Consider the following 26,328-nt stretch of genomic DNA (forward strand, 5'->3'; position numbering starts at 1 on the left):
CGGTCCATGATTTGACTAAACTTGCAAAACGCCGTGAAAGCCCTCTATAGCTAAATCCTCTAACGGTCCATGATGTGACTAATCTTGCCAAACGCCAGGAAAAGCTCCCTAAAGTCAACTCTTGCCCATGATTTTACTAAACTAACAGTACCAGACACAATCACAAATGTTTCCCACAGTTAACTGGTATTTGGACCGCAGTTTTTGCCATTCGAGCTATCCCAACTATCTGATTCGAGCTATTCGAGTCCTAGTTTGATCTCTTGGTCCGAGAATGATAAAACAAGTGTGTTCTTGTTCTCTGTTGCACAAATCAAACACAATCCACTTACATTTTCATAATTATAATCACGATATATTAAAAACTATTGAAAGGTCAAGGTCACACTTGCAGACTTCATTACAAGTGTCTTTGACTATTGTCATGTAGTGTCGTGAATCCCATCAAACTTCACCGATTTATAGAGGTGCGTCGCATATAAAAATCTCCATCGCATTTTAAAGGTCATTGTTGCATAAAATGGATCTCATCCCAACACCTAGTGTTTCAGTAATAACTTTGAAAGTATTTAATTGTATATAACTAGAATGTAATCAAATTTCCAATTATTATAGCGCAGCACGACAAGGCTTTTCTATTATAAATTCATGCTCTTTGTGGTATGTTAAAAGTTTGTTTTTTTAATTAATATGTGACCTGACGTCTTACCGGTTGACTTCATATGCGTACGGCATGGTTAGAATGATGTGAACATGTTAAAATGGAAAATGAGGGGAAAATGCAAGCTCACTTACTGGCCAATAATAACATCACATTAAGCTGCAACTATCAATCAGATTAGTACACTATGCTGTTTAGAAGAAAGACCGTGGCCTATGGCCCTAAGTCAGGTGGCAAAAACTCCTGACAGGTAAAAATATGTTGGAGAATTTCCCAACTGTCCTGAAGGGTTTAGAAGAAAGAACGTGGCCTATGGCCCTAAGTCAGGTGGCAAAAACTCCTGACAGGTAAAAATATGTTGGAGAATTTCCCAACTGTCCTGAAGGGTTTAGAAGAAAGACCGTGGCCTATGGCCCTAAGTCAGGTGGCAAAAACTCCTGACAGGTAAAAATATGTTGGAGAATTTCCCAACTGTCCTGAAGGGTTTGTAACACATAATACAACAAAGAGTAGTAATAAATTACATTTATTTGCTATGACATACCCAGATACAACTGCTATGTACAATTGCACTTGCAAGCCATTCCTGCAAGATAAAGTTACTTTTTGCAAAACATTTTCACAAGCTCTAACATCCAAGAATTGTCCTCTAAAAAGTAAATAAATACATATTTTCAGTTAGAACATTTATTTTCACCCACTGAGTAACAGTAGCTAAAATGACTTTACCAGAACTTAGGTTAGTTCTTTTTCTGAAAACTAGGCAATATAAAATATTTCTTCCAATATAAAACTTTTTTTAATCATAATGGATTCTTTTCCCGAACTACCAAATGTTTGTCCTTTTTCTGTTAGTGAATGTAAAACTTACTTATTCATATTGCATGTATTATCATTGGACTAGCCTTATCAAACTCGGGGAATAAAGTGAAGATTTTTTTAAATTATTGTTTAAAATATTATTATTTCATCTTTGTATGAATATGATGCCTGAGGCAAAAGCCTCTTTTCTGTCATTCAATGCACTATTCTAAACCCTATTACAGTCCTATACATCCAGTGTATATACTGTTGAAAGTTTTTTTAGTCAATAAAACATGCTGTAATTTTTAAAGTAAAAAAACACAATTTTCTCACTTGCTTATAAAATATTAAGACTTCATAAAATATACTAAAATTATAAAACCAGGCTCACATATAAAACTGATACAGTCTATAACAATAACATTCCTAAACAAATTTAATGAAATAGTTTGCATGCTACAAGATATTCAACCTCGAAAACAAATCGAGAAGTTGAAAGGCTTCATTTGTCTCACTAGAATACCATTGAAAACATCTATTCCTAAACCCATTTGTACAAATGCGCTATCGTATCCACAAGACATTGAGCAATTTAAGAAAGTTAAACAAAATAGAAATACAATTTTACACTCTATCTAGAATACTTGACTATGAAAAAACAAAATAATCACTAAGTCAACTTTTGCACAAATACGTTTTGCCCCTGGGGTGATGGTGGAAGGGGCATTGCGGCACTGGAGACTTAAAACATTGGTCAATATCCATCATAAGGATGGCAACAAACGCATTGAGATCCCCACCCATTTAATTCATGAACTTGGGTGGTGTGTACACCCGCTCCGACAATTCCGCCTGCTCGCAAGTGGATTACAGACATCGAAATGTTCTCTTTGTCACCTCTTGGGCAAAACATTGATATGTGCCTTACAAATAATTTGCAACTTATATAATCATCCTTACATATTATTATAATACAATTGGATTCTGCTAGATAATAATTAATATAATAATACCAATAAATAGGCTGCCTTATTTATGTAGAATAAACAAAACTCATAAATATAATTAACAGCTTTCAGCTGAATTTGACAATTAAAGCACAAAAAAAAACCCAGATCAGAAACTATAATGAATTTTTTAGATTCCATATTTTGGAATATATTTTCAGATACTCATAAATTATAGGTACATTCGATACAATTATGTACAATTACTTTACAATTTCCGTTACAAAATATCCATGCACTTTTGGAAGTGATCACATTGTAACACACATACATACAATAACACATTTGAATTTTACAATTCATCTACTTTCATGCTTTTCCTATGATAGCTTTTATTACCTGAAGGAAACTACTGAATTTGACACAGTGCTACAGGGTATATAAATCTCTAATTAAGACCCAAATCAGCAGTAAGCACTCAAAATATTATGCCATCTCAATTTGAGTTATTCTTTAACCTCTTTTTACCAGTTAAAAAATTATATACTATAAATTTAACTATCGGGTATAAGAACATGGGACATTTATGTTTAAAAAATTCAATTGATTCTTATGTCATTGCTTGAGTAAGAAATAAAAGAGGACTAATGTTTTAAATACATACCGGTTTTATTTAAGCTTTATTATTTTAATCAGATATTCCATTCATACAGAGCAGACAAATGTCTAAATTACAGAATCAAAAAACTAACAATCTGCCATTTTCATTGTTAAAACCTAGCTACAGCTGCAAATCAACGTGAAATTATAATGAAGTTGTATTAAGATTTCATTCCGAGACTAGACTCAACTAGTTAAATGATAAAAGCACTTAAAACAAAAATAAAATAATCTTTAATCCAAATACTTAACAATGAAAGCACAAGAGCCGCATAACAGCAAGCACAGGGATCCATTTAACATGTACAGAGCAACTCTCAACGCCTTTTTTGATGTAATCAAAAAAGCACAAGCTCAAAAACCTAGTTGAAATATATTGAATGTCTTTCTTGTTCAAAACTTTCATTAAGTCGGGCATGATCGACTGTCCCATTAATCAAAAAAGTTATTTGACGACTGTTTACATTAATACGTTACAATATGAATGTTCATATTTTTACTGAACTTACAAGGTTGACTTAGTGAGAAATCAGTCAGAGTAAAGAAATAGGGTCAATAACTGTCGTGTTAGGAAGATTTAGTAAGAACAGCTGAGGTAGGGAGTTCTGTCATGGACAGATTTGATGAGGCTACAAGCACCTTAGGCACACTGGCTGCAGCAGTTGATATGGGCATAAACCCTCCAGGGGTGCTGTGGATGTACACTGGCGACTTGCTCACAATCTGTGGGGCCACAATCTGGGACCCCGCCCTTGGTGAAGCTGTCACCTTTGTGGCTATTGGCCGGACAAGAGGTGACCCCATGTTTGAGCCAGTCTGGGCAGGAACAAGTTGAATGTTGGTGATCGTTTGTGAGCTGGGTAGAGTGTAGGTGATCACACGTGGACTGCCCACCATGGTGCTCGTCTGGGTCATCGGACTGAGACTGACTGGCAGATGCATAATCTGCTGACCATTCTGAATAATCTGGATACCAGGTGATAATGTCAGCGTACTAGCTTGACTGACCCGTTGATGAACATTCTGCTGTAATGGCATGACTGGCAAATGCAATATGGCAGATGGCTGGTTAGTTAACTGAACAACTGTTTTACCCGCATTTGTTCTTGGACTTTGTAATATGGTACCAGCTCGAGGGGACGTGGAATAATGAACAACTGATGGAGCTGGTCTCACTACTGGGGAACTTGCAACAATTCCAGAGGGTTTTAGTTTAGTAGTCTGAACACTTGATAATGGGTCATTAATAATAATCTCTATTTTCTTTGAGTGTGGCTTGCCATCCCCATCAGATTGTGTTTGAGAACTGGAGGCATCCCCACTAGGCATCATACTGTTCTTTGGATTTGTGAATTCTGGAGTCAGATGTAATGCTCTTTGAGGTGAAGGCTTATCATCAATAACTTTCTTCTTAAGCCTAGCAATGGTATCATGTGAAAGCAATATCGGTGACTTCTCTTCACCCACAGAATTTGGAGAAGAAAACGTCAACTTGACCCTCTTATCCAGGGGAATAGTATCTCCACTGGGTGCAGGCCTCTTAATGCCTTTGTCCGGTGTATTTATAGTTACAACTGGTGTTTTCTCATTCAATTCTTTCATTTCAACTTCCTCTATCTTTTCCACCTTAATATTCGTAACATTGTCCTCAATTTTAATCTGATCGTCTACAGGTGGCGAGGATTGGGTCTGAGCGTCTGTTACAGCAGTCTTCTTTACAGGCACAGGTACCTTAAGCGAGCGGAGAACTGCATCTATCTGGTCTTTAGTCAATGGTATGACTGTTGGTTGTTTTCCACTGATAACCTGCCGTGTCTTGATGATGATGGAGTCGGGGCTGTTTGGATCCCCGTCCTCAGCCCGGATTGGACGCTTTCTAACAAATCCCCTTGTGGGAAGTTTTGACTCGCCATCACTGTCCGATGCTGGAGTGCCTGAAATGGACAATAATTTGTGGGACTATTCAACAATATCAATTCAGGTTTCATACACAAAAAGGCTCAAATTTAAGTATCAAATTGTATTTTATTGAACATTTTATTGAAAATGTATATGGTTGACAGATTTCATATATAGCATGTATATCTTGTATCGATATCCTTTCTTAGTTAAGCTTGATATAACGCATTATGATCTTTTTCAAAACTCATCATTTAAAAACTGCTCATTTGTATAATGTTTATAAGGAAGAGTTTGAGAAAACAAAAGGAGGCAAATAGAAAATCTGAAGTTTTTCAAATTTTATTGCTCCTGCAGAATTTTGCTTTAATATATTTGAAAACTGGCAATTTTCTTATATTGGAGTGTGCTTGTGCTATTGGAGTGTGCTTGTGCTTTTGGAGCCCTGCTAAGGTTTAGAATCAGTCATACTGGCTATAGAGAGTGTATTTGTATCAGCTGTTTCCTTTTTGGGGGGTGTTTCTTTCAACTTAAGGTTGGTATATTAATTTTTACAATCCCCACTTAAAAGCTACCAGACAAAACTGATTTGAAAAGCTTCATTATTTGTTAAGCAAACTGTTAATAAACAAGAGATGTTTGTCAAACATTATGCCCCCCCTGAGCGCCATGTTGTCAGGATTATATGGACAATTGAATGAAATATGCATGGACCGAAATGACAGCTGATTTGTCGCTAACATTGTATGCCGTTGAGGCAGTTTTAAGATTATGACCATTCAAAGTTTGAGGATAGAGTGTGTTATGACCATGACCTTTGACTCTATGACCTCAAAATCCATAGTAGTCATCAGCTGGTCACCAAAAATCTAAATGTTAAGTTTGAGGGCCATGGGTACAGGCATTGACAAGTTATCACACAGACAAGCATTTTTCGTTCAAGGTCACTGTAACCTTGACCTTTGATCCAATGACCCCTTAAATCATAAGGGGTCATCTACAGGTCAGACACAACTCCAAGTCAAGTTTGAGGGCCATGGGTGCAGGCATTGTCCAATTATCACTTGAAACATTTTCGCATTCAAGGTCACTGTGAACCTGACCTTTGACCCAATGACTCCTAAAATCAATAAGGGTCATCTCCTGGTCAGGCCCAACTTACATGTCAAGTTTGATGATCATAGATTCAGGCATTGTTGAGATATCACTGGGAGAAGATTTGTTAACTTTTTTGCATTAAAGGTTACTGTGACCTTGACCTTGGCCTGATGACCCCCAAAGTCAAGAGGGGTCATCTACTGGTCAGGCCCAACATTCATGTCAAGTTTGATGACCATAGGTCCAGGAATTGTCGAGTTTGCTTTCAAGGTCACTGTGACCTTGACCTCTGACCCCTTAAATCAATAGGGGTCATCTACTGGTTAGGCCCAACCTCCAAGTCAAGTTTGAGGGCCATGGGCGCAGGCATTGTTGAGTTATCACTCGGGCAACCTTTTAACGTTCAAAGTCACTGTTACCTTGACCTTTGGCCCAATGACCCCTAAAATCAATATGGGCCATCTACTGGTCAGGCCCAACCTCCAATTTAAGTTTGATGGCCGTGGGTGCAGGCATTGTCGAGTTATCACTCAGACAACCTTTTACCATTCAAGGTCACTGTGACCTTGACCTTTGGCCTGATGACCCCCCAAAACAATAGGGGTCATCTACTGGTCAGGCCCAACTTCCAAGTCAAGTTTGAGGGCCATAGGTGCAGACATTGTCGAGTAATGACACGGACAACCTTTTACCATTCAAGGTCACTGTGACCTTGACCTTTGGCCCGATGACCCCCAAAAATAATAGGGGTCATCTACTGGTCAGGCCCAACCTCCAAGTCAAGTTTGAGGGCCATGGGTGTAGGCATTGTCGAGTTATCACATGGACATCCTTTTACCATTCAAGGTCACTGTGACCTTGACCTTTGGCCCGATGACCCCCCAAAACAATAGGGTTCATCTACTGGTCAGGCTCAACCTCCAAGTCAATTATGAGGGCCATGGGTGCAGGCATTGTTGAGTTATCACTCGGACAACCTTTTACCATTCAATGTCACTATGACCTTGATCTTTGACCCGATGATCCCAAAAAACAATAGGGGTCAGCTACTGGTCAGGCCCAACCTCCAAGTCAAGAATGAGGGCCAAGGGTGCAGGCATTGTCGAGTTATCACTCGGACATCCTTTTACCATTCAAGGTCACTGTGACCTTGACCTTTGGCCCGATGACCCCCAAAAACAATAGGGGTGATCTAATGGTCAGGCCCAACTTCCATATCAAGTTTGATGACCATAGGTCTAGGCATTGTTGAGTTATCACTCGGACAAGCTTTAAAATTATTTTACCATTAAAGGTCACTGTGACCTTGACCTTTGACCCGATGAGCCCTAAAATCAATAGGGGTCATCTACTGGTCAGGCCCAACCTTCATGTCAAGTTTGATCACCATACGTCCAGGAATAGTTGAGTTATCACTCGGACAAGCTTTGGTCTACCGACGGACCGACCGACCGACATACCTTTGCAAAGCAATATACCCCTCTTCTTCGAATGGGGGCATAATAATTGTGGATAGAAAATGGTGCAAGTCACAAGAGGCATCCGGTGCTGAAATTTCTATGCAACTACTTATAATAGATAGAAATCATATAGCCAAACTGATGATCAATGAATATATTTCGATATTTTATCCCATAGATTATATTTAAAAGAAAGAAATTAAAGGGGCCCTACTCTGTATGATGAAATAGCGAAAAAAAAAGAAAATTGTCAAAAACTGACATAAACTTGGTATCGATGTGTACAATGCATTGAAACTTAATAACTGAAGTACCACATAGTTTACAATCAATTTATTTTTTCGCATTTTTTTCGTATTTTTCCATTATAACTGATTACTAGGTATGTCTACCTAGTAGAATTCATTCCTTATGCGTGATTGGCTAGTCGATGTTATCACGTGATATTACCAAGTTAGGTACAATGCATATAGCTTAAATATTTCACTTGATTACAGTAAGCCTTCGTAGCACAGTGGATACAACATTGGTATGCAATTTTGGCGACACCAATTTGAACCCGGGCTCAAACTTGATTTTTTTTTACATTTTTGTATTTTTTTTACAATTATGATATCAAAGAGTAAATCATTATATTAAATAATTGTCCTGAGATTCGTTACAGAAAAAAATAATATGGACAATCAGAAAACCTTTTTTCAGCTTACAGTCACACTGACCTTGACCTTTGACCCACTGACCTCAAAATCAATAGGGTTCATCTCGAGGGGTGAAAGCGAAAAGGTTCTATCTGCTTCTTTATTTAATGTCACTTAGAACCTTTTCGCATTCACCCCTCGATCTGCTGGTCATGACCAATAAGCCTACCTAGTATGAGGTCCCTGGGTCAAAGCGTTCTCAAGTTATTGATCGGAAACCGTTTTTCATGTTAAGGTCACACTGACCTTGACCTTTGACCCACTGACCTCAAAATCAATAGGGTTCATCTGCTGGTCATGACCAATACACCTACCAAGTATGAGGTTCCTGGGTCAAAGCGTTCTCAAGTTATTGATCGGAAACCGTTTTTCATGTAAAGGTCACACTGACCTTGACCTTTGACCCACTGACCTCAAAATCAATAGGGTTCATCTGCTGGTGATGACCAATACACATACCAAGTATGAGGTCCCTCGGTCAAAGCGTTCTCAAGTTATTGATCGGAAACCATTTGGTATTCCGACAGACCGACAGACAGACCGACCGACCGACATGTGCAAAACAATATACCCCACTTTTTTCAAAAGGGGGCATAAATATAAATTATACTGGAAAGAAATAAAACGTGTATGTTTGACATGAATAAGTTCCTAAAAGCATATTACTATCTTAGTTCCAGTGAATATTATTATGAACTTAAAACAGAATTGCAGAGTCCAAACCAAACCACAACATGTAATTTTATGTGTTAATCCATTCTATTGGAATGAGTTACAAATGCGTAAAATTGATCCATGGCGACTAAAAGAAAACAAAAATTGATACCTTTGACAGGACTAGAAGGAGCCGAGGCGTTGAGTTTGTCTGTTTCTACAGACGCTACAGCACACAGGGTCTCGAATGAGGTATGTCGACTGAACCTAAGCTTGTCCTCTTTTGTGCCTGTAAATAGAGGACATCTTTAATGAAACCACACTATTTCCACAAATGGTTAGCACTTATTAAACTGACAAGACATTGTGAAAGTTTGGAAGTGTCAGTCATTTGGTCAAACAGCATCTTAAATTTTGTCAGTCCGAAGAAAAAATATTCAGTCCTACAAATAACTTCCAAACTAACTGATTTAAAACCCATGCAAAATTATTACAGGACCAAAACATCAATACTGATGCAGCAACCCAAAACCCGACTAAAGGCTATGATCAATCTTGCACATGTAAAAAAGTTTTACCCATTTAAATTTCTTCTACTATTCTCCAGATAAAAGATCACTTTAGTGAACACACACAACAGTACCTACAAACATTGACAATAAATGAAAGACTGAATTGGCTAGCTACATTAAATTTTGAACCATTTGCCAATGTTATTTAGTAATACCTCATTGAACTATGAACATAGGGTAATTTATTTCTAATATCTGCCAGCCCTTCTGTTATTAACTATAATTCAGCATTTTACAAACCATCAGGCTTCTTTGTATGGCATTCTCTGTTGTAGGTATCAATGATTTTGGCAACTGAAAGAGATAAGCTTTGAGTAAGAGATACACCTTTTTACATACTTGAATAATCAACACACTTCTTTGTTTTAGACCAACATACATAACTGCAATAAAAGCCACCACAGTACAACTGTGGTTCAATTTAAGATTTCGGATAAACAAGCCAGAAGACTTTTTCAACAAGCCAGAAGACTTACACAAGCCCTCGGAATAAAGGATCTCAACAAGCCAGAAGACTTACACAAGCCCTCGGCATAAAGGATCTCAACAAGCCAGAAGACTTACACAAGCCCTCGGCATAAAGGATCTCAACAAGCCAGAAGACTTACACATGCCCTCGGCATAAAGGATCTCAACAAGCCAGAAGACTTACACATGCCCTCGGCATAAAGGATCTCAACAAGCCAGAAGACTTACACATGCCCTCGGCATAAAGGATCTCAACAAGCCAGAAGACTTACACATGCCCTCGGCATAAAGGATCTCAACAAGCCAGAAGACTTACACAAGCCCTCGGCATAAAGGATCTCAACAAGCCAGAAGACTTACACATGCCCTCGGCATAAAGGATCTCAACAAGCCAGAAGACGTACACATGCCCTCGGCATAAAGGATCTCAACAAGCCAGAAGACTTACACATGACCTCGGCATAAAGGATCTCAACAAGCCAGAAGACTTACACAAGCCCTCGGCATAAAGGATCTCAACAAGCCAGAAGACTTACACAAGCCCTCGGCATAAAGGATCTCAACAAGCCAGAAGACTTACACTTGCCCTCGGCATAAAGGATCTCAACAAGCCAGAAGACTTACACAAGCCCTCGGAATAAAGGATCTCAACAAGCCAGAAGACTTACACAAGCCCTCGGCATAAAGGATCTCAACAAGCCAGAAGACTTACACATGCCCTCGGCATAAAGGATCTCAACAAGCAAGAAGACTTACACAAGCCCTCGGCATAAAGGATCTCAACAAGCCTGAAGACTTACACAAGCCCTCTGCATAAAGGATCTCAACAAGCCTGAAGACTTACACAAGCCCTCGGCATAAAGGATCTCAACAAGCCAGAAGACTTACACATGCCCTCGGCATAAAGGATCTCAACAAGCCAGAAGACTTACACAAGCCCTCGGCATAAAGGATCTGAACAAGCCAGAAGACTTACACCAGCCCTCGGCATAAAGGATCTGAACAAGCCAGAAGACTTACACAAGCCCTCGGCATAAAGGATCTCAACAAGCCAGAGTACTTACACAAGCCCTCGGCATAAAGGATCTCAACAAGCCAGAAGACTTACACATGCCCTCGGCATAAAGGATCTCAACAAGCCAGAAGACTTACACAAGCCCTCGGCATAAAGGATCTCAGCTAGATAAAATCCAAAATTCAAGCAAATCCTTGAAAACATTTTACCAGTGCAGGGTTACAGACTTGTGATAATTTCAACATCCTTAAACCCGTTGTTATATGCTGGTCTGTTATTTTTTACTCAGATAGGGTCTGGTTGCCCAAACAGATTTTCCTTTAGCCTAAATTGACAGTTGAAAGGATGCAATCACAAAACTAGATAGTATCAAACATCTTCCTTATCATACACAAGTACCAGTCCTTTTCTTTTTTCAGGTTTACCTCTGGTGTTCTGTACACAGTCCAGGATGGAGTGCCTGGTACTGGGGCGGTGACAACCATCTGTGCAGCATGCTGAAATGAACATTTTCTATCACATTCTGCCTTATATATCATTAGAACAAATCATAATAAGTACAAGTTTCAAGGTCTCTCACTATAGATGACATTGCTGGGTTTGTTAGGGAGTTCAAGATTTGAATTTTGCATCGCCAGACTTTTAAGCCTTTCCATGTAAACAAGTTTTGAAGGATTCGGACCTGTAGGTCAAAACTCTTATAATATTAATAACTGAATAATTACTCCGACAGTCTTACTAAGTGAAATGCACAACCTCAAAAGCCAGTGGCTTGTAAAATTTCTTCTTGGCATATAGAAATTCCAAGGCTACTGCGCTACAGTGGCCAGTGTGGCTATGTGTTTTGTAATAAATTAATGTGCTATTATAATGTTAATTTGTTTGATGAGTATTGGTGAAAAAAAACCCATTTTAGTTTGGAGTTAAGTGTAAGTTCATGTGTCAGAGCATTAAGTCTCTTAATACAACAGACCTTGACTTTCTAAACTTCTACCGGTATGTTTTTGAGACAATCGGACCATTTTAAACCCTTTGAATCTACTTCTGACAGCCACTGCCATCTCAATTTCTTTTTCGCTGACCGTTCAAACTCTTTAGTAGTGTACCCTGTGGTTGAAACTTCATTGTTAACATTTTGTTAACAGAGTTTTCTAATTACAATTTTGTCACCAATACGTGGTATGTGGTAAAATGTTGATGAAAATATTCATGTAACTCTGCAGAGCACCGATGACAGATAGTCATGTAGTTTACCCCCATCCATCTACCTAGACAATTTGAACTTCCAAAATATCCCCTCCAAGACATTTTTAATTTATCACTGTTCCGGCCCCCGTTACCTCTTTTCCTGGAACAGCCCTGTGTAACTTGCGGCTGAAATAATGCCCTATTCACAATGCTAAAACAGACTTTATTCCAAAATGTGAATATAAAACTAATAGCATTTACAGATCATATGTGAACAGTTATACAGCACAAATATCTCCCTGCGATCACTATTCAACAGTTACTTTAACTGAGTTATAGGATTAAACTTACTGAGATTCACTTCTGTGGGTAGATCAACATCTGGTCCTGTGTATTTGAATGCTGGTTTCCGACCTCTTATTTCCGTCACATGCACCTTCCGGATAAGGCCAAGACTGGTCAAGATGTTGGCAATATCATACAGCCGTCGGATCTTCGCTACACAAAATAGATATGGACAATGTATATATGAAGGCCTTTGTCTAGGCATCCCAATGAATCAGATTTCCTCCCTTATTCCCAATGAAAAGATTTTTAGAGCGTAAATTCCCATTTCTACAATCAATCTTTTGTGCAATATTTTTTGTGTAAATGTTTCCCTCAAGTGCCCTGGTAACAAGGCTTGGTGTAAACACCTTTCCCCCATTTTTTTTAAACCAGTCAGGTAAACAAACCCATTCCCAATTGCTCCAAAAATGTGTTTTTCAAAATAACAATTTTAAATCCCTAATATTGTGGGTCTGCTCGAGTTGCTTCCCTTACACTGGTGACTAGCTGTATCCAGGTTTTTCATTGCTCAAAATGTAAGATTTCCAATTTAGGCAACAAGCAGTGACTCAGCTAAGGTAATACATCTTTTGACCAAAGTTATATTTTTTTTTAATAATTTATAAGGACAAGTTATAATGTATTATATGTTTTATAATTAGTAAAGTTTTATTAACTTCTTTTGGGTGTTTATCTATTGATGAAACCATGAACCTTTACATATGCACCCCTGTATAATAAAAAAATCCCAATGTCAGAGCATGTTTCGCAAAAAAAATTCCCCCCCAATTTGCCTGTTTTTGCGATCAAAAACCCCACCTGGAAGGTTTAGAACCCATTCTCAAAGACGTGAAAAATTATCAATGCATGTATTATTTTTATTTCCAACTATTATTGCATGACTTTAGCAACTTACATTTTTTTCCAGATTCATGACTATTTTTAACAGTTGCAATTGAAGAAATGCTGACCAATTTCAGCAAAGTTAACAATGCAATAATATCTAAACAATGCAAATCTTACTCTTGAATTTTGAGCTTTCTGTCCTGTCAATGTTGGCATCTCCAATCAACAACTTCGCCGCTAGGTCCAGATTCACAGTCTTTGGCTAGAAAAAAATATAAATACAAACGTTAGAATGTTAACTTCTCCCTTTATTTTTATGCATTTCAATCATTTTTATTTTATGCACAGAAAAGTTCTTTTCCTAAGTTTCCAATTATTTTTTTGCCTGGTGATATAATTGGACCATTCCCCATGACCAATTTCTTTGAAACCATGCAGAAATCCCAATTTTAACTAGTTCTCCCTGCAAATTTCCATTCAAAACTTGATGAATTAAGTGACAAATACTGCCAATTGTAGGTGCAAGTACTTGTCCTAAAATTACCCAGAAAAATGCCCAAATGAAACAAACTAACATAACATTTATTTTTCATCAACCCTTAACTAACCACTGTATGGGAATGATATTACAATGTTTAAAATAAACTTGTATAAATTGACCTAATGCCAACTAGTGTGTGGATGCCATGGAGCAAACGCCAATATCAGTCTGCCATATATAATTTAAATAGGGCATAACTCAATAGTTATTTAAGAGACTCGCTTGTTTTTTGGCATCAAAAATAATCATGCCAGAGTACTGCCTGTGTTATTTATTTTGTTCTTTGATATCAAAGTTGCAGAAAAAATACAATCAAAGTATATGAATAAAAAAAACCTGGTTGTAGTGGGGAGCAAACCTACTGGTACAGTCAAGACAACATAAGAAAAACTGATACCAATCTACATGTCCACAGGGACTCATTATTGCTGTTTGATATCAAAAACTTTATTGAAAACATTGGTAGCACCAATATTTGAGCAAAATTTGTTAAAGACTTTCAGTCAATATCTTGGTTGTCACTCATTATTTGCCACACTACATTTCGTAAATACCCCCCCCCCTCTCGAAAAAAATACATTTTACAAACCATTAACAAGTCCCTTTTATGCACGAGCTATGAAGCTAAATGCTAAATCTAAATGGATTGTCTCTATCCACATGTGTACCAAGTTTTCTTGACCATTTGAACAGATCTTTAGTTGTGCAGAGGTTTAATTTTTTGCATCCCAGTGACGACATCATGGCTATAACAATTCCTCAACTCTTTCTTCTCAAAACAGGAGATAGAAAAACTAATTTACTATATAGGAAACAAACTGAAGTACCCTTGAAACCAAAAACAGCATAAGGAACTTCTGACTCATAATTCCCAGGGATTTGTCCTTGCGTAGTGCAGCTGGAAAAACAAAATTGTAGCATGAACATGTACAGTGTTTTTACAGCCAATTTTGTGCCTTTCTGGTTGGTAAAAATGTGTCATTTTGATAAGAATGCTTTCAAAATAGGAAGAAAAGAAAAACATATCCACGACAAATAAATGGGCATTTGATTTATACATCTGAGAAAAAGGATGTTTTCACATTAGGAATCAATGGGGCTAAAGTTTGGCCTCATATTGGTCAGCAAAACAACAAGAAATACATCTTTAAAATAATTTCAAACTATAAGAATGATCCAATTTAAGAATTTTCACCAAATAATTTCCAAGTTTTGTAAAAGCCGCCCTAATAGTCATGTTTTGTAAAACTTGCCTCCAGGGCTCTAACCATTCAGGCATACACTAACTGATCAAGCGAGTATATCAAACAACTGTCAAATTCATACCTTGATTAAATAGGGAGCTTTCTCCAAATATGGAGAAGTCTGCATCCATCCCATTAGCTTTCAACCTTGGATCCGAGCGTCCAAACTGCTCCTCTAGTTCCCTGTTAAACTCAAAGTCCTTGAGCTTCTGAATCTGCTCACCAAACCTCTCACTGTCACCCAGGGCCTGGAAACACAATGTTTAATGCAATTCTTACAATACTTCATTAAGCCTTTATAAAAACATAGTTTTTTTCTGGCTTTGGCTTGCAAAAGATATGGGTCTTTCTTTTTTAGAATGGCAAACAGTACTTATTCTTTTCATTTCAGGTCCGATACATTCATATATTTATTTTATAGACTGCAAACCTTCTTCAACCCTTCCACCCATTTTTTTTATTTTGACAGAAAATAGTAATCAAAAAAAAAAAAAAAAAATGGTTGGTGATAAAATTCTGAGGGCTATTCCATTTAAACATATAAACTCCAGTGGGAAGGCACTTTTAAAATATACCACCCCTCTACAGAAGCAAATTTCCCCTTTCAGGGTCCAAATTAGGGAAAAAAGACACCCATCCCTGTACTATTTAAATAGTTGCCTTTCCCCCGTGGGTTATATATTTTACTGGAATAGCCCTGATCAGTCGGTCAACTCATTTAACACCGAAACATGTAGATGTAAGTTGTGTATTTTCTCAACCTTGACAACTGGCATTGATTACTTCATGTGCCATTAAACATGCAACAGCTGGGGGTTTAATCAACATATTTGTTGGTGATAATTGATTTGGCTCAAGAGCAACATGGGGAAAACACTCCTTCATTTTTTTCAATTTTTATGTTTATTATTTTTAATCTTGCTTATCAAACTATGAAGGAAATCTACCTATTCATTGACCATGTCAGGTTTTCAGCAAGGACTAACAAGTTATGTTATAAAGCTGCGAAAACAATATGCCGCATTGTACCTTGAGTTTGGCAAGTGTTGTACCGAGGTTCCGCTTCCCATGCCAGGCATATCTGTTCTTTGCCACACGGCTGACTATCTCCACACTCTCAAGAACGTTTACAATGTCGTAGATTCTTCTTCGCTCCACCTCTGCAAAATGAAGTCAACAATAGAATGTGCAAAACAGAAAATCAGCACTACTATTATGTTTACATTATTAATAAACAAATTTTTCAAATGTTGCAAACAAGTCTAGTTCGTTTTTTAATTATTAGTATGAGCTTTCTGGGTTTTTTTCTGACACCTTAAAAAGCGAGATTTCTGACTCTCTGCATGAAAAATTATTTAATTTGTAAAATGTAATATAACTCACGAAGTTCACTGGCCACCTCGTCTAAGCATATCTCTATCTTCTCTCCTTGCTCTGGATGTTCTGGGTACATCTGAAGAAACCTGCAGGTTTTTTGCAAATAAATAATTTTCCATGATTTTCTTACATGTACATGTTATGGTATATGATAAAAAATATACAAATAGTTGGTAAATTATGTTATTTGATCGTCCTTGAATTAAGTGTAATGTATCCAGGGTTTTTCTGCTATTAATTTTACGGATATACAGATAATCAGGGTTTTCCAATGGTTACAATTTAAAACATAATTATACCTCTGACAAAGTAAACCAAGGGATTTTTCTTTTCTAGATGGACCAAACTTGCTTTCTGCTTCTGCAGATGATGGAACTTCAATAATAGTTTCAAACTGGAATTCTTGACTAGAACTGAAAACATCTTCATCAGAGTTCAGTTTCTGCTCATCTCTATTCCGAAGTTCAGGGCTCATTGCATTAAACAACACCTTCAAGTTTGCTGTTGGAGTCAATGGCTGCCCAGGTTCAACCTCATTAACTGGTGTCACTGATCTATTTTGGTTTTCATCTGGGTCACCAGTGTTCTTCATGTTTTCTTTATTTTGTTGAGCACTCATTGCTTTCAGACTCCTGTCAATTTGTTTCAAGTCCATCCGTATGGTATTTTTAGCAAACGGAACTCTGTCCATGTTGATCTCGCCATCACTGTCATTTTCTGCATCACTGAGGGATGACTTGATGTGTTCTGGAATAAGGTTGTCCACCTGACTCATTTCTGAAACAACGAAAAATCAGTTACTTATTAAAATTGTTTATTTACTTCAGAATGAAATGTGAACCCATGTGACATTTTTCTGCCAGATTCTGTATTTTTGCTTAATGAAATTATAAAAAAGTAAGTAATTGCTAAAGTAAACTTTGAAGGAAAAGTTTGCCTTGTGTGGACTTAACTGACTGCTAAAATGTGAAATCAAACTTAACCAATCCAACCCGGATGCACAAATTACTGCATCAAGTTATTAGCCAGACAGGCAGACATTGAAATCATTTTGCCCACATAGTTATACATTTCATGTTTATCTCGCTAACTTATATTGATCAATTTCATAAACATAAACTAAAATTAGACAACATAATGACTGGGACCAAGAATAAATCCTTTAATCCTACTACCAGATAAATGATAACAAATAATTTGTCATTTTTTTCCGCCAAACCAGACGGCTAAAATATTTTTTGAATAAGCCATTTACTACTTACTTAAGACGTTCATTACAGGTTGACGCCACATAAAGAAATCCAATAACAATTTCACACCTATGTTAACACGAATCTAACGTTTCTTTCAGAAGAAAACGGGAAAATAATGAGTGCTTGCGTTCTATTTTGAAGTTTGTTGTGGGTCATAACAGCGCGTTCAAAATTTGGCGCGTGATCGTGTGCTATTACAATACCTACTCACGCACATGTAAAACACAAAAATGGGGGCCTGCATTTTATCCGAATTTTCAAGTCAAACTGATTGTTTCAGTAATAAAATAAATAAAGTTTATGGGCACATAAGCGGAATCAAAAGTATAAGGAGCAGAAAATGCATTTCTTCGGCATGCTATGCATGGGGTTTTCAATATGCGCAAACCAGCCATTTCATCAAGGTCACGCGAAACGCTATGCGACTTCTTCGCGGAATAAATCCAACATGTCTGCACCGAAACATACTTGTTATATATTGCGTCGGAAATCGGCCAATACCAAATTTGTAGAAGCTATCCAATTAATATTGAAGACATATGTGAACAATTCATAACTGATTGTAATTAAAACAACTATTCTATGTGTAATAACCCCGCATAGGAGAACCAAATCTCAATGCAAGCGAGCCATTGACAATGTAGGTCACACCCACCGTAAGTCTAGACAGCAAGCTGAAACGGTTTAAAAGAATTTCTTGACAACGATTCATGGTTAAGAAAGAATAATCAAGAGACATCGACCCAGGATTAAACAACAGACTTCGTTGGAACCTCAAGCAACTCATATTTCGCTAAAGAAAAAATATTTTCTATCTACGTCACCAAAATGGCAAAATTCGTTACAAGATTGCAAAATACAACACGGAAATGCCACATACCAGATCAATTACCGTTCAGTTCCACCCTATCATGTATATGTCCAATCCAGCTTACTAAAAATTATATAAATTAGGTCAATTAACTTATTGGAAACTACAATTATTCACTATTTTCACGTATTATTTGGCGCGATATGATGTAGCCCTTGGAGAAAACGGTTCCGCCTACAATTGTTCGACCAATGAAATGCCGCAACTCGTCAGGATCATGGGCTTCGGCCAATGATTTACCCTGTTACATAGAGGGTAAAGGTCAAAACATCTATTTTCTGGGTCATTGAATTTAGACATGTCTGTTCTTTGCCTAGTACATGTATAAGGTATGAAAAAGTTCGGGAAAACATGTCAAGTCATATAATCAGTGATTTGGTTCCAACTAATATGAACTTTTGATTAAAAAACATTAGTGCATATGAATACTGACAATAATACACCAATTATAACCATACATTGGCAGAGCATGAAGTTGGTCAAAACAAATAGAATGTCCCAATTAATGCAATACACAAATATTGATGACGTAGAACCCAATGGATGCTGAGTATGACTAAATACTGATGCTATAGTAGTACTTAGTGTATTTAATAGATATTGAAGCCAAATGAGTAATGTGAATTCAACCTCTGGAATATTTTTTGTTTAAAATTTAAGTTCTTTAAAGTGATTAGTGGAATATGGTTTAAATCACATTGCTATATTTTGCTAGACCAATGAGTAGTTAATCATGCGAGTCTTTGTGTGTACATGCTGGTGTGTACATGTATTTGTTTACAATTTGAAAACACGTGAATTTTTGCCAATTGATTGAAAAGGTATGTGGATTAAACATACAGCAGTACAATGTATGTGATATTTGTTAATTATTGAACTGTGAAGTGGTATGACATTTTACTGATATTGAGTCATCACAAAAATATACAAAATTTGAAATCGATTTCAATAATTAAATGTTATGTATACAGGTTTAGGACAAGAACTGCTCTTTTGTTGGGTTGTGTGTATACAATGACATGTGTGAATTACTATGAAAAAAAATATATATATTAAATGAAGTTATCCAACTTTTAAGATAAAAACAAAACATAAAGAGTAAAAATATTTATTTATTTTTAAAGTCTTTAATGCTGTATAGTAATTCTAAAGTGTCTAAAATAGTCCTTGTATATTTCAATGAATTCCTGACAATATTTTCAGATTCTGAAGACTGAAGCATACACATGGCATTGAACCTACCATATCAGGTGCATGCAAAGTCAAGTTCCTTGTAACCATGTCAACATCTAGCCCAGCAAGGTCAATAGGTCAAGGGGCAGCCCCATCATCCTTGGATGAGACTGTTAAGGCAAGTGGACTTACATTTTGATTGATAGATGTATATTGTGTGGTGACCAGTGGTGGAATTAGTTAGAGGGGTTGTCACTTAAGGGGAAAACCTTTTGACATTTGCCCCGCCCTCAGAAAGAAATTAAAATGTCTGAAGGCGGGTTTGGAGGTTGGCCCCCAGAACATTTAAACTATTTCTTGTCTGAAATAGTGCATTTTGAACATTTTTTTCTTTTTTTTTAATTCTCTGATATTGACATAAAAAGTAAACTTGGATAATTTAATGGGGGTGTTTGATATAATATTATACATGTTTCTTTTAAGATTTCTGATTATTAGAGGAATAGGTCTGAGTCTTAATAAAGTTTCAATATACATATAAACATTGTATTATGCTAGTAGTATTTTGTACACTAACTCACATTATTTAAGTATATACTGCCAGTATACAGTATATATAATATTTTGCACATAACTTTTTTTTTCGAATAAAAAGTCCAGGTATAGTTTTAACCTTGGTGTTGTTGTCAGCGTTGACATCCACATTCTTTTTTAACCTTGGCTTTAACATAAAAAACATTTAAGATTTTCTCATATGAAACTTGGTGTACATGTTGCAAGAGACTATAAACAAATGAAAAGCAAGGATCATAACTGTGGCATTAATAATTGTCTAGTTATGCCCACCGCTTGACTGAAAAAATAACAGACGAGCGTTTGCGTCACTGTTCTGCTAACAGGGGTTTTGTACAAATTGCCTTCATACTTTTGTGGTGAAGAAACCCAGTATGGACTTCTACATTCAGGCTTTCATTATATAACATATTTTCTATAACAAACAGAAATGTGTTATTATTACATCATAAATTAAGCCCATATTGTAGAAACTTTACTACACTTATATTGCACTTATAAGCTTCAGTTGTAAGAAGACGGCTGACCCTGGGCTTTCATATTTTGTCTGTAAATTATTTGCATATGACGCTTTGTTCTGTGTTTCTTTTATCTTGCAGGCAGAATAATTTGGGGAGAAAGATTGCATTTCGTAGGAACTCTCTGACCCATTATTTATTTGTTTTGCTGCTATAATGTTAATCTGAAACCAGGATTACATATGCCAGAATTCTCCCGACAATTCCTGTCCATATATTGAAATAAATTGCCCAATAATGAAGGGTTATGTACATATTTGGTTAAATGTGTTTGTTTTTTGGCCTTTCCTAGAGATATTTAAGTGTGTTGCAACCACAGTACACAAGCAGGAAGACCCTCAAACCCCACTGCCAACATTATAAACCAAATAAAAATCAGTACCAAAGAGGGGGCGAAAGTAAAAAAACTTTACTGCGCCCTTAGCAATTATGTCAAATAACTTCAAATCCTGGATCCACCTCTGCAGCATATATATGTACATACCGAGTTCCATGCAGAAACCTTCCTGATCTATATTATATATATTGTCAGGAAATGTCTTTTATTAATATGACAACTGTTTTTAACAATCATGTTTTGCAGATCATTTTTGATATTGAAAATATTATGTTGAATGTGATTTAACTGCACTGGTCGATATCTCAAACTGGCCAGTATTTGATGTTTTTCTTCAATTTCTTTCTGAACTAAATACTATTTCATGAAAGATTAGCATGAACAATCTTAATTGTTCCCATGTCTAGATATAAAGGAAAAATCCAAAAAATTATATATGAATTGCGACTTTTATATAATTTAAAAAAAATATGTGAATAAAAAATAAATGAAAAACAAATACAAAGTCATAAAACCATGACATGCCTGATTGATTTTAATACAATTTTCATCAACCATATTATTTTACCCATGCTACTCACTCGCTGGTCACCTGATGACCCCCCCCCCCCCCCTTCCACACTGACGAATATTTATGACCAATATGTAAATTTCAGAAATTTTGTTTGTAAATATTTATAACTTTGTTAACGTTCTAACATCATTGTTGTTAACGTTCAAATTGTTACTTTGTGAACTGTTGTATCTTAAACAATATTTGAGACAGCTGTATCTGCTATATTTAAATATGTGAGCACGTCACCAAATATTTCAGTCTTTAAAAGTTAACAATACTGTTGTTATCATGTTGTTAACTTTAACAAAGTTCTGAACAATCAACCTGAAGTGTCATATATGTGGAAAAGCAATAATTGTACAACAAGGATGTTAGAAATCAATTTTAGGATATGCTCTTTCTAACAATATCTCTTATGTTTCCCATATTTTAAATTTTAAAGTTTTTGACTTTTTTTATAATAGCCCTTGAATTATACATTTGTATTAGCAAGAGATCCAGTTTTAATTTGTCATGCTTTCTCAAAATTCAGTCTGTTTAGAACAACTATGTTATATCAATGAGACTGGCTCCGATTTTCTGAGATCAATTTATAACATGATTGGTTACAATTTTGCAAAATTTCTATCCCTAAAATTGATCATTTTTTACTTCAAATCTGCTTATATTGGCGAAATTCCTTCATTGTTCATCTTCCCCTAATACTGCAGGGAAAATAAATCATCTTAGAAAAAATTTAGCTGATTACTGTTGATTTAAATTGGAACAATATATGAGATCATCCGCCGCGTCGCTCCTTATTTGCAGTTTCTCACATTTCCAGCAAGTTACGTGATAAAACCGTGGAAGTGTCAGAAAAGGGAGCTTTAAAATTAAGGGGTTCCAGAGCATTTGCATTCAGTCATATTGTCTTGAAGCAGGTTCCAAGAGATTTATGTTCGAGACATCACATATTCCCCTGAACTTTCCAACATTGATTGAAACCGAGCCAGAAAGACGCAGCTCTTGCGTAAAAAAATGAAGAGAAAACAAGTTGAGATGACTCACAGTTTTGTTGTCATTTGGTAATGTCCCTAATGTGGAAAAATGTCTCTGAGGCAGTATGACTCTATTTCTTAGCCGTTAATTTCTGTCTTTCTCGGATGAAGTCCTACTCGCTCTTCTGGAATTTCAGCTTGTCGTTTGTAAGCTGCTGATGATGACTTCGAAATGATGTCCTTGATTATTTCCAATTTTGATTAATGAGTTCCATGCATTGTTCTTTTTTAATGAATTTAAGATTTTTGTTTGTATGATGAGGATAATTATCTTTTGGATACAATAATGAGTATGAAATTATAGGAATACTCATAATAATATGGATGTTCACTTCTTTTTTTTAACAATTTCTTATTTATTGAAACTATTTATTAGGCAAAATTCAATTTTTGTGAGAAGTAAATTTTCTGTAAAAAAATATTTCAATGATATGATCTTCTACAAAACAGTGTGCTGAAACCTTTTTAGTAAGGATTGAAAATTGGTCTAAAATCATATTTATTATCCCTCATCAGAAATAATCGATCAATCAAGACTTTTAGCTGAATACAAAAATATTATTCTGTTACTCTACCATTTTTTTAAGGCGTAAAGGGATGATCCATTTCAAGATAATGACATTGATATTTGCTGACCTCAGTTGTAAATGATCGATTTTTCAACAAAACTTGATCATTATCGATTTTATCGCTACGTTTTTGAGATATTTTTTTCATGTTTGTTTGTTAAGATATACATTTCATGAGCAGTAAACATTAACTATGCAATTCCCAAAGCGGATAATCTTTCCCTCCATGAGAAATGCTAAAAAGAATTACCCCTATTGTGAAAATTGCCGAACTGCCTTCAAAGTTTTAGGTGTAAGCTGATCCACGACGTCTGAAATATCTTATTGTTTTTTCGGAACGAGATGCAATTTGTATAGATTTTTCCCTTATATGAGTGTTCTTGATGGTATATTATTTCGGAATCGGACTCGGAGGTGTTGATGGAACTGGCGAGAGCAGAAGCTTCCCGACTTGGGAGTTGATGTTGATGTTTGAAGGGCAATCTTGTCCTTTTGGCTGTGAATAATGCATTATTCATATGTTGTTACAATGAAGATTCAGTGATTACATGTAAAAGAACCTGACCATCATTTTTTGTATTGGAAATTTGGAAATTGAACAAATTGAAGATAAACCATATTTTTTTCTTTAGGTTTGGGACGTATTTATCCATAAACTTGCATGATATTCTTGTACAATCATGAATTTAAGTTATAAGTTTAGTTCTAATCACAAATTTAAGTGTTATTTCATGTGTATTTTTTATTAAAAGTACCAGAGTGATTCAAACAAATGGTGTTGAAGTAAAGATTATAGAATCAAATACAATTTTGTGATTGGTTTGTTGAAAAGAATGAAGCTGCTTCATTTCAGTGATATGTTGTACATTTTTTATTCTCAGAATACAAAGAAACAAATAGATCGACAAACTTAAAATTCCTGGCACTATAACATTGAGCCCCCTAGGGAGTGAACGCAGGTCATCTAGCCTTCATTTTAAGAAGATTAGTGTCAAAGAACTTTCTAAAAGATTTTTTCCAGATGTGGCTTGGAGACAGCCTTGACCATCCACCAATAGGCCATCGGTATCAGCCGTCCTAATTGGTCATTCTTGGTCATGTGACATTTGACAAGTGATTATGGTGATAGTCAGTCATATCAGTGATGTCATTTTTGGCCCCTAATCATATCTGATAAAGGGGTTCAGTGATGTTATAATTGTTTCTACATGGATAATGACTAAGCTCTTTAACTTGACTCCTTTGTATAATTGATTCTTTATGACCATAGTGACCTCTACTTTAGATAAAAGGAATTCTATAAATTTATAAGAAAATCTTCAGATAAATATAGGTGTACTTATAAGTAGTTGTTAAACCCAGGAAAGTTGTATCCAGTGTATCAGTGCTGTAATAAAGTACCAAGAGGCCTCTTTCCTAAGAGTCATGGTATCCCAACAAGATCTCTTGTATCTCACTCTGTTTCTTCATGTCTTCTAATGTCTGGATTTTACTTGGAATCACAGTCACTTCAATCTCCTGTCACTTTCGGCATTTGAACATGTTTTAAGTCTTGATGGCATCACAGCAGGGTCAAGTAATAATGCAGACAACAGGCGCAGGCAGACCTTAATAAATTTGAAAAAGCGAACAACTAAAGTACTTTATATGGCTATATTTAAAATATTTTTTTGATCTGGCTGGTTTTGTTCAATAGTTTTTCTCTAAAATCATCCAGTGTCTTGTTAAAAAAAATCAGCTTAGATTGTTACATTGAAAAGTTTGTATGTTATGTTGTTGGTCACACACATGGATATCGTCCAAGTTGGATTCCTCCGGGAACTATGCCCCACTCCCACTTCCCTACCGCAGCATTTTAGTCCTTAGACCCCCATCCCCCTAGCCTATTAACTCCAACCCAAGTAAATAATATTGAACAACTAGATGTTGATGGTCTAATTAGTTTCACAACTGTTATGGAATGAACAAATTTAAATCATTGCTTTTTTTTTCTTAAAACAATAATAATTTTATGTTAGTTTTATGATGCATGATCGCTTAACCAGTGTAAGGGAGACAAATCCTTTTTTAATAAGTTGATGATAATATTTTAGTATTCTCCCTTGGCCTACATATATCCAGATTAACTAAATATTGTGACATTTCTCATTAGCAGAAATTTGCAGACCATTAATGTTGCAGAATGCACTGTGAAATTATTGGATTGTAATCAAAGTGATGAGTTCTTTCATTTATATTTGGACATCAGAGGGACTCATCAAAATTTATCACCTTTATGCCTACATCTAATGAGTTTTGTCAGGAATATGTGAATAATTACTAGCTGTAATGAATTTTCTTTTTTTTGATCAAATGTTTTTACTGCTAATTTATCAATATACAACGATGTCATGCACTTTATTACAAGGATGGACTTTTGTGGGAAATGATGACTCAAATCAGAAAATAAATGTTTTGTTTTTTTAAAAAATAAAATATTGCATATATAGTGATGTGTCCTTCTTCCTGAAATTGCATTAAAACAGAATAATGACTTATTCAACTTTGAATTTACATTGTATACTACATCTAATACAGGGACTCACTCATGGTTTGTAAAATGCACTTTTATATTACCTAATAAAGTGTGGCAAATCATTAGGAGTGTTAAAACTATTTAAGATACTGACAGCTGGAACACTTCAGCAAACGTTGATATTTGTTCAAATATCGTCTTTGAATAGGACAATTTTCAATAGAGTCACTTACGTCTTTGAGCAATTTGTTGTTGCGTGATTGGTTGATTGACATTATCATGTGATGTAATCAATGTATTGTTAAAAGGTCAAAATATCCACAACTGTTGTACAAGTCCTTTCTTCTTGACTTTACCGATGTGGGCTCGCTGCAAAAATACCCAACTAAAACCAAATATATTTTAATACTTTAATTGTATATTTTTCTGCAATTTCAATATTATAGAGTATTGTAATGTTAAAATAC

At 35.9% G+C, this 26,328-nt stretch overlaps 2 protein-coding genes across 4 annotated transcripts in view; one reads left to right on the forward strand and one right to left on the reverse strand.

Moving 5' to 3' along the window:
• Positions 1 to 1,174: 1,174 nt before the first annotated feature.
• Positions 1,175 to 18,745, reverse strand: LOC128237458 (transcription factor E2F8-like). Of its 2 annotated transcripts, none has more exons than XM_052953017.1 (12): positions 18,593 to 18,745; positions 16,759 to 17,236; positions 16,466 to 16,545; positions 16,112 to 16,242; positions 15,165 to 15,330; positions 14,666 to 14,736; positions 13,475 to 13,559; positions 12,476 to 12,622; positions 11,362 to 11,433; positions 9,694 to 9,747; positions 9,054 to 9,170; positions 1,175 to 5,006 (listed from the first exon to the last, which is right to left on the reverse strand). In XM_052953017.1, exons 2-12 carry the CDS (start codon positions 17,232 to 17,234, stop codon positions 3,640 to 3,642), a joined length of 2,766 nt encoding a protein of 921 aa, XP_052808977.1. In that variant the 5' UTR covers positions 17,235 to 17,236; positions 18,593 to 18,745; the 3' UTR covers positions 1,175 to 3,639. The 2 variants fall into 2 exon arrangements, with proteins under 2 accessions (XP_052808977.1, XP_052808976.1); XM_052953016.1 differs by lacking the exon at positions 18,593 to 18,745 and adding an exon at positions 17,722 to 17,867.
• Positions 18,746 to 19,123: 378 nt separating this feature from the next.
• LOC128236678 (neuron navigator 2-like) overlaps positions 19,124 to 26,328 on the forward strand; it is a 188,774-nt gene continuing 181,569 nt past the window's right edge. Inside the window, exons 1-2 of one of the 2 annotated variants that reach the window (XM_052951710.1) lie at positions 19,124 to 19,133; positions 19,787 to 19,934. In XM_052951710.1, coding sequence (XP_052807670.1) covers positions 19,863 to 19,934 — 72 coding nt within the window. In that variant the 5' untranslated portion in view covers positions 19,124 to 19,133; positions 19,787 to 19,862. Of the gene's footprint in view, positions 19,134 to 19,324; positions 19,405 to 19,786; positions 19,935 to 26,328 lie in introns of those variants that run through there. The other variant, XM_052951709.1, reaches the window with a different exon arrangement.

Source organism: Mya arenaria, chromosome 6 (assembly GCF_026914265.1).
Source record: "Mya arenaria isolate MELC-2E11 chromosome 6, ASM2691426v1".
In the NCBI taxonomy this organism is placed as follows: domain Eukaryota; kingdom Metazoa; phylum Mollusca; class Bivalvia; order Myida; family Myidae; genus Mya; species Mya arenaria.

Coding starts and splice junctions, on each gene's coding strand:
- LOC128237458 (XM_052953016.1), bottom strand. CDS start 17,752: ATGTGGCGTCAACCTGTAATGAACGTCTTAA. Junction 17,237..17,721: donor ACCTGTAATGAACGTCTTAA/GTAAGTAGTAAA, acceptor TCGTTGTTTCAG/AAATGAGTCAGGTGGACAAC. Junction 5,007..9,053: donor TCCTTCTAGTCCTGTCAAAG/GTATCAATTTTT, acceptor TGTCCATTTCAG/GCACTCCAGCATCGGACAGT.